Genomic DNA, 8,681 nt, shown 5'->3' on the forward strand with positions numbered 1-8,681 from the left:
ATAAGGTCCCCAAACTTAAATGCCAAATTGATCTAGGGGCCAAACCATGAACAAAAAACTAAACCTCGTGAAAATCGGTTCAGTTTTGACCGAGTTATGAGCATGGGAAATGTTCACCCATGTCCTAAGTTTGACCCATATGAGGATTGATCCAAGTCCAGGGTAAAATTTGACATGAATTTGGACCAAAAAAATCGCTTCCAGATTTAAATGCCAAATTGATTTAGAGGTCAAACCATGATCAAAAAACTAAACCTCGTGAAATTCGGTTGAGTTTTGACCGAGTTATGAGCATGGGAAATGTTCACCCATGTCCTAAGTTTGACCCATATGAGGATTGATCCAAGTCCAGGGTAAAATTTGACATGAATTTGGACCAAAAATAAGGTCCCCAAACTTAAATGCCAAATTGATCTAGGGGCCAAACCATGAATAAAACACTAAGCCTCGTGAAAATCGGTTGAGTTTTGACCGAGTTATGAGCATGGGAAATGTTCACCCATGTCCTAAGTTTGACCCATATGAGGACTGATCCAAGTCCAGGGTAAAATTTGACATGAATTTGGACCAAAAATAAGGTCCCCAAACTTAAATGCCAAATTGATCTAGGGGCCAAACCATGAATAAAAAACTAAACCTCGTGAAAATCGGTTGAGTTTTGACCGAGTTATGAGCATGGGAAATGTTCACCCATGTCCTAAGTTTGACCCATATGAGGATTGATCCAAGTCCAGGGTAAAATTTGACATGAATTTGGACCAAAAATAAGGTCCCCAAACTTAAATGCCAAATTGATCTAGGGGCCAAACCATGAATAAAAAACTAATCCTCGTCAAAATCGGTTGAGTTTTGACCGAGTTATAAGCATGGGAAATGTTCACCCATGTCCTAAGTTTGACCCATATGAGGATTGATCCAAGCCCAGGGTAAAATTTGACATGAATTTGGACCAAAAAAATCGCTTCCAGATTTAAATGCCAAATTGAACTAGGGGCCAAACCATGAACAAAAAACTAAACCTCGTGAAAATCGGTTGAGTTTTGACTGAGTTATGAGCATGGGAAATGTTCACCCATGTCCTAAGTTTGACCCATATGAGGACTGATCCAAGTCCAGGGTAAAATTTGACATGAATTTGGACCAAAAAAATCGCTTCCAGATTTAAATGCCAAATTGATTTAGAGTCAAACCATGATCAAAAAACTAAACCTCATGAAAATCGGTTGAGTTTTGACCGAGTTATGAGCATGGGAAATGTTCACCCATGTCCTAAGTTTGACCCATATGAGGATTGATCCAAGTCCAGGGTAAAATTTGACATGAATTTGGACCAAAAATAAGGTCCCCAAACTTAAATGCCAAATTGATCTAGGGGCCAAACCATGAATAAAAAACTAAACCTCGTGAAAATCGGTTGAGTTTTGACCGAGTTATGAGCATGGGAAATGTTCACCCATGTCCTAAGTTTGACCCATATGAGGATTGATCCAAGTCCAGGGTAAAATTTGACATGAATTTGGACCAAAAATAAGGTCCCCAAACTTAAATGCCAAATTGATCTAGGGGCCAAACCATGAATAAAAAACTAATCCTCGTCAAAATCGGTTGAGTTTTGACCGAGTTATAAGCATGGGAAATGTTCACCCATGTCCTAAGTATGACCCATGTGAGGATTGATCCAAGTCCAGGGTAAAATTTGACATGAATTTGGACCAAAAATAAGGTCCCCAAACTTAAATGCCAAACCATGAATAAAAAACTAAGCCTCGTGAAAATCGGTTGAGTTTTGACCGAGTTATGAGCATGGGAAATGTTCACCCATGTCCTAAGTTTGACCCATATGAGGATTGATCCAAGTCCAGGGTAAAATTTGACATGAATTTGGACCAAAAATAAGGTCCCCAAACTTAAATGCCAAATTGATCTAGGGGCCAAACCATGAATAAAAAACTAAACCTCGTGAAAATCGGTTGAGTTTTGACCGAGCTATGAGCATGGGAAATGTTCACCCATGTCCTAAGTTTGACCCATATGAGGATTGATCCAAGCCCAGGGTAAAATTTGACATGAATTTGGACCAAAAAAAACGCTTCCAGATTTAAATACCAAATTGATCTAGGGGCCAAACCATGAATAAAAAACTAAGCCTCGTGAAAATCGGTTGAGTTTTGACCGAGTTATGAGCATGGGAAATGTTCACCCATGTCCTAAGTTTGACCCATATGAGGACTGATCCAAGTCCAGGGTAAAATTTGACATGAATTTGGACCAAAAAAATCGCTCCCAGATTTAAATGCCAAATTGATTTAGAGGTCAAGCCATGATCAAAAAACTAAGCCTCGTGAAAATCGGTTGAGTTTTGACCGAGTTATGAGCATGGGAAATGTTCACCCATGTCCTAAGTTTGACCCATATGAGGATTGATCCAAGTCCAGGGTAAAATTTAACATGAATTTGGACCAAAAATAAGGTCCCCAAACTTAAATGCCAAATTGAACTAGGGGCCAAATCATGATCAAACAACTAAACCTCGTGAAAATCGGTTGAGTTTTGACCGAGTTATGAGCATGGGAAATGTTCACCCATGTCCCATGTTTACCCATATGAGGATTGATCCAAGTCCAGGGTAAAATTTGACATGAATTTGGACCAAAAATAAGGTCCCCAAACTTAAATGCCAAATTGATCTAGGGGCCAAACCATGAATAAAAAACTAAACCTCGTGAAAATCGGTTGAGTTTTGACCGAGCTATGAGCATGGGAAATGTTCACCCATGTCCTAAGTTTGACCCATATGAGGATTGATCCAAGTCCAGGCTAAAATTTGACATGAATTTGGACCAAAAATAGGGTCCCCAAACTTAAATGCCAAATTGATCTAGGGGCAAAACCATGAATAAAAAACTAATCCTCGTCAAAATCGGTTGAGTTTTGACCGAGTTATAAGCATGGGAAATGTTCACCCATGTCCTAAGTTTGACCCATATGAGGATTGATCCAAGTCCAGGGTAAAATTTGACATGAATTTGGACCAAAAATAACGTCCCCAAACTTAAATCCCAAATTGATCTAGGGGTCAAACCATGAATAAAAAACTAAACCAGGGTAAAATTTGACATGAATTTGGACCAAAAATAACGTCCCCAAACTTAAATCCCAAATTGATCTAGGGGTCAAACCATGAATAAAAAACTAAACCTCGTGAAAATCGGTTGAGTTTTGACCGAGTTATGAGCATGGGAAATGTTCACCCATGTCCGAGTTTGACCCATATGAGGATTGATCCAAGCCCAGGGTAAAATTTTGACATGAATTTGGACCAAAAAAAACGCTTCCAGATTTAAATGCCAAATTGATTAAGAGGTCAAACCATGAATAAAAAACTAAACCTCGTGAAAATCGGTTGAGTTTTGACCGAGTTATGAGCATGGGAAATGTTCACCCATGTCCTAAGTTTGACCCATATGAGGATTGATCCAAGTCCAGGGTAAAACTTGACATGAATTTGGACCAAAAAAATCGCTCCCACCTTTAAATGTCAAATTGATTTAGAGCTTAAACCATGAATAAAATACTAAACCTCGTGAAAATCGGTTGAGTTTTGACCGAGTTATGAGCATGGGAAATGTTCACCCATGTCCTAAGTTTGACCCATATGAGGATTGATCCAAGTCCAGGGTAAAATTTGACATGAATTTGGACAAAAAAATCGCTCACAGATTTAAATGCCAAATTAATCAAGGGGCCAAACCATGAACAAAAAACTAAACCTCGTGAAAAAAGTTTTGACCAAGTTATGGGAGTGGGATATTTTGAGTTATGTCCATATAGAATATTTGAGGCTAATTGAGGGCATTGCGAAACACGTGCCGTAGCTCGCAAATAAAAATATACCGCTATCTAACAGATAGGGGAAACGATAAAACATGCAACTACGAACAATAGAAATCAAAATAGTTCCGTTCGAGCCAAAGAATTGATAATAATAAAAGAAAAATAATATTACAAAATATTACGATTCGATTATAATTGATACTAACTCCAGATAATGCTCTATGAAATCACTTTATTTGTAAAGGGAGGAAGGGGAGGGTAGGGCCGGTTGTTCTGTTTAGGCCACGGGCGCAAAGCCAATGCGATTGTTGCCCAAATCGAACTCGGTGTAGTACTGTCCAATGAAGACATCGCCTAAGATCCAGAAATCGGTGCCCATATACTCGAAGCTGGACTGGCACTCGCCATCGGACTGGATGATGTATTGAGCGGGCTCCAGATCAAAGTTGGTGCCACCAATGTTGAACGTGATCACAGGCATTGAGCTGACGCTGGAGCAGTCGACCAGACCCTGATCATCAACATTGAGAATATCGTTGAGCTGCATGTAGGCATTGGCAGGTGCCACAATTAGAGAGGTGCCAGTATCGGCAATAGCCTGACAATTGTCGCACAAGCTCTGGCCGTCAATGCTGGCGCCAGCCATGGTGAACTGCCAGTAGCCCTGCTCGGAGATGGGCACATAGGTGAGGTCGCCGCTGTACAGAGACGAGTCGGAGCCACCAAAGATCAATTCACCGCCCTGGCTGGAGGTGCCGTCGCGAGCCAAATAGAAGGAGAACACAGACTGATCGACCAGACCCTGGGAGACCATGTTGTAGAAAGGTGGCACAACATTGTCCTGGGCAATTGACTGGTAGCCCATGCCGAGGATACCGTCGAAGTTGGCATCGTTGAAATTGGTGCCCGGCTCATTGGTGGCCTCGGCAAAGGTCTGACTTTCAACAGACAAGCCATTCACATTCACAATATCCGTGGCAAGGATCCCGGACAGGCTGCCGGTGCCGTACTGAATGGAGAAGCTCTCGCCATTGGCTTGATAGGTGGAGGAGGCGCTGGAGTCATACTGATTGTGCACCTCGCAGGCATAGCTGGAGCAGGTCTTGGAGGGCACCCACAGGTTCGAGGAGCCCGAATCGAACAGCACCTTAAAGCTCTGCGGGGGCGTGCCAATCGTGATGGCGCCATAGTAGGCCATGTTCATTGAATTGGACAGATCCTCCTCGTTGACGCTACGTGCGGTCGGCAGGCGATACTTGGCACGCAAATGGGAAACCTCGGCCCTGACATTGGCGCGAGTCTTCACAAAGTTCTCCTGCTTCAGGACGGGCACACGGTGCAGCTCGGCGCTGGCCAGGGCCAGGACCACAGCGAGTACTGTGATTGTTTTTAACATATTTTAAATGGTTGTCTACTCGAGTTCGACTAATTGTTAAGAGCTGCTCGGGCTGATATTTATACCAATTGCGGCTATCTACGCTAGATAAGATTGTTAATATCTGCCAGTTGGGGCAGTCGATTGCCCAATTATCTACCAGCTGGGATTGGCTGGACAATCGCACTCGATGCCGAGGCGATTCTGATTCCAAAAAACCGCTGAAGTGGGCATTAGTTATGGCCGACTTAATCGCGAGATATCTGTGTAACACTCGAGTTTGGGAAAACTGCCAAAGCAGTTGCAGCTGTGTACGTATTTGGCTAATCAGCGTGAGCTTCCCAAACTTGTCAAACGATTTAAAGACATCCTAATCTGATCTTTAAAACTGATCGTCTGTGACTTTTCAAGGCACAAGTCGCTTGTTGACAAAAAAAAAAAAAAAAACACAAAAAAAAAATATATTGCATTACAAAATTTCATTTTTACATGAAAAACTATAAAAAAACAGCGAATTCTTATTTAATTATCAAAACTACGAACTATGAAAAGAAAAGTTTGGAAATCTTTTATTCAACTCAATTTACGAACGATCGTGCTTATGCTTCTATATAATATAGTGCTCCGATCTGGACATTTTGGATAATATGCCCTGTCTCCAGCTAAGAGCAACTTTTGTATAAAGTTTCAACGCGTTAGCTCAAGAGAAAGTCGAGATCATATAGAACAGTCGAACTTAATTCGATGAATTTAATACATAGTGTCAATAAAGTCAAAAATCAAGCTGCCGTAGGCTTCCTCTTCCTCAAAAAGAATCTGCTGTATAAAATTCTACACTCCGCTATGGAACAGCGTCAAGTCAAGGGTCTCAGACTAGGTACTGGGGCACCTTGGTACATCTGCAAACGGGCCCTGGCAAGGGTTCTCTAAGGTTCCTTAAGGTTCCTCTCTGATCACCCCAATCTATTGGCAAGAAGGCTTTGCAAAAGAAAGCGAAGTAAACTTCACAGCATCCATCGCATCGAACTACCAAGCCGGGAACATGAATAAATGTCTTTTAATCTAAGAACAACGTATGAGACTTAATAATTAAAGTTATTTATGTTAAACTTCTTATTGTAAAGCTAGGTTAAATTGCTAAAACAACGTAACAACAAATAAGCTAATAAAAAGAATAAATGGACAAACAAACAATAATATATATTATAATTTGTAGGTCGAGCGTATTAAGAAAACCAAATATTTGCAGATAATCGAATAGATCTTCCGGAAGTAGCTAAAGATAGTTCCCTATATAATGTTAAAATGGAATATTAAGATTATAGTCACGTGAAGTACCTATTATAAACTGTACTTAAACTAGTTGCGAATTATAAGATTCTTAATCACAATCTTAGGGAATCTCTCAAAGAAAGTATATAAATATATTTTCATAGTATATATATACACATATTTATATATTTTTGTATGCATATATTTATATATATTTTCAAGATAGTTCATAAAATATTTGACACGCTGTCTCAATCTTTAATTTGAAAACATGGAAAGTTCGACAAGATCAACAATATATACAGTTCATATACATACAAATTTATGAATATATGCAGACATTATGTTACTTATTATGGGTTCTACTCAAGTATCTTATATAGAAGCTGCCCAAGCAGATTCCCATTGATTCACATATATCTCGCCAAAACGTAACATCCAAGTCCATGATCTCATATAGAAAGCAATCGAATTTTGATTTCTAAAAGAAACAACGCTCCGAAACAGCGAAAGCAAATATTCAGGCTTTTGACCTCAGCCAATTTCTGATTAAACGAAAGCCAACCCTCGTAAATAGGCACTAACTAAAACATTATTCAGGCCAAGCTAAGCTTGGACTAAGGCTGAGACTGAGATTCTGCTCAAGAGTACCTCGAACCTTGCAACATTCTATTAATTATCAAGTAAATGGTAATTTCATACTCATCTCATCTCAACTTATCTAATGAACAGGAGTGAATGCCACGAAATTAATTGCATTAATTCGATTCGTTTATTTGAATTCTTAGGCCACGGGCGCAAAGCCAATGCGATTGTTGCCCAAATCGAACTCGGTGTAGTACTTTCCAATGAAGACATCGCCCAAGATCCAAAAATCGGTGCCCATATACTCGAAGCTGGACTGGCACTGGCCATCGGACTGGATGATGTATTGAGCGGGCTCCAGGGTGAACTTGCCGCCACCAATATTCAGATTGAGCACCGGCAACTTATCAACAGTGGAGCAGTCCACCAGACCATTCTCGTCAACGTTGAGCACGTTGTTCAGGATGTCGTAGGCAGCTTCGGACACAACCAGTAGGGAGGTGCCAGTATCGGCAATAGCCTGACAATTGTCGCACAAGCTCTGGCCGTCAATGCTGGCGCCAGCCATGGTGAACTGCCAGTAGCCCTGCTCGGAGATGGGCACATAGGTGAGGTCGCCGCTGTACAGAGACGAGTCGGAGCCACCAAAGATCAGTTCACCGCCCTGGCTGGAGGTGCCGTCGCGTGCCAAATAGAAGGAGAACACAGACTGATCGACCAGACCCTGAGAGACCATGTTGTAGAAGGGTGGGACAACGTTGTCCACGGCAAGGGATTGATAGGCCATGCCCAGGATGCCATCGAACTTGGCATTGTTGAAGCTGGTGCCCGGCTCAGAGGTGGCCTCGGCAAAGGTCTGGCTCTTGATCACCAGCCCATTGACATCGACGGTGTCGGTGGAAAGGAACCCAGACAGGCTGCCGGAACCGTACTGAATCGAGAAGCTCTCGCCGTTCGATGTGTACGTCGAGGATTTGTCATGGTCGTACTGGTTGTGGTTCATGCAGGCCACATCAAAGAACCAGCATGTGCTCGACGGCACCCACAGGTTCGAGGAGCCCGAATCGAACAGCACCTTAAAGCTCTGCGGGGGCGTGCCAATCGTGATGGCGCCATAGTAGGCCATGTTGATCGAGTTGGACAGCTCCTCCTCGTTTTCGCTACGTGCGCTTGGCAGATTGTACTTGCCGCGCAGATAGGACACCTCGGCCTTGACATTCTCACGGGTCTTGACAAAGTTCTCGTGCTTGTAGATCGGCACACGGTGTAGCTCGGCGCTGGCCAGGGCCAGGACTACAGCGAGTACTGTGATTGCTTTTAACATATTCTCAATGGTTGCCTACTTGAGTTCGACTAATTGTTAAGAGCTGCTCGAGCTGTTATTTATACCAAATCTGTTATCAATATTGGCCTAGGCGCAACTCGTGCAACTCAATCAAATCACAGCAGATCTGCCAGAGATAATGTGCATATATATAATCTTTAACGATTTCGATTGCACGCTTATCGACACAAAACACACATATATATATATATTTATAGTTTCTGGTCTGCACGTCATCAAAAAATTAAGCTCAACAGACTTTTGGGGAATTCAAGTAGGCAATTGATGCGT

General features: G+C 41.9%; 2 protein-coding genes across 2 annotated transcripts; both read right to left on the reverse strand.

Moving 5' to 3' along the window:
- Positions 1-4,046: 4,046 nt before the first annotated feature.
- Positions 4,047-5,251, reverse strand: LOC6634477 (lysosomal aspartic protease). Its single transcript, XM_002058212.4, has one exon. It carries the CDS (start codon positions 5,228-5,230, stop codon positions 4,112-4,114), a length of 1,119 nt encoding a protein of 372 aa, XP_002058248.1. The 5' UTR covers positions 5,231-5,251; the 3' UTR covers positions 4,047-4,111.
- Positions 5,252-7,230: 1,979 nt separating this feature from the next.
- Positions 7,231-8,411, reverse strand: LOC6634476 (lysosomal aspartic protease). The gene has a single exon (XM_002058211.3). It carries the CDS (start codon positions 8,388-8,390, stop codon positions 7,266-7,268), a length of 1,125 nt encoding a protein of 374 aa, XP_002058247.1. The 5' UTR covers positions 8,391-8,411; the 3' UTR covers positions 7,231-7,265.
- Positions 8,412-8,681: the final 270 nt, after the last annotated feature.

Source organism: Drosophila virilis, chromosome X (assembly GCF_030788295.1).
Source record: "Drosophila virilis strain 15010-1051.87 chromosome X, Dvir_AGI_RSII-ME, whole genome shotgun sequence".
NCBI lineage: Eukaryota > Metazoa > Arthropoda > Insecta > Diptera > Drosophilidae > Drosophila > Drosophila virilis.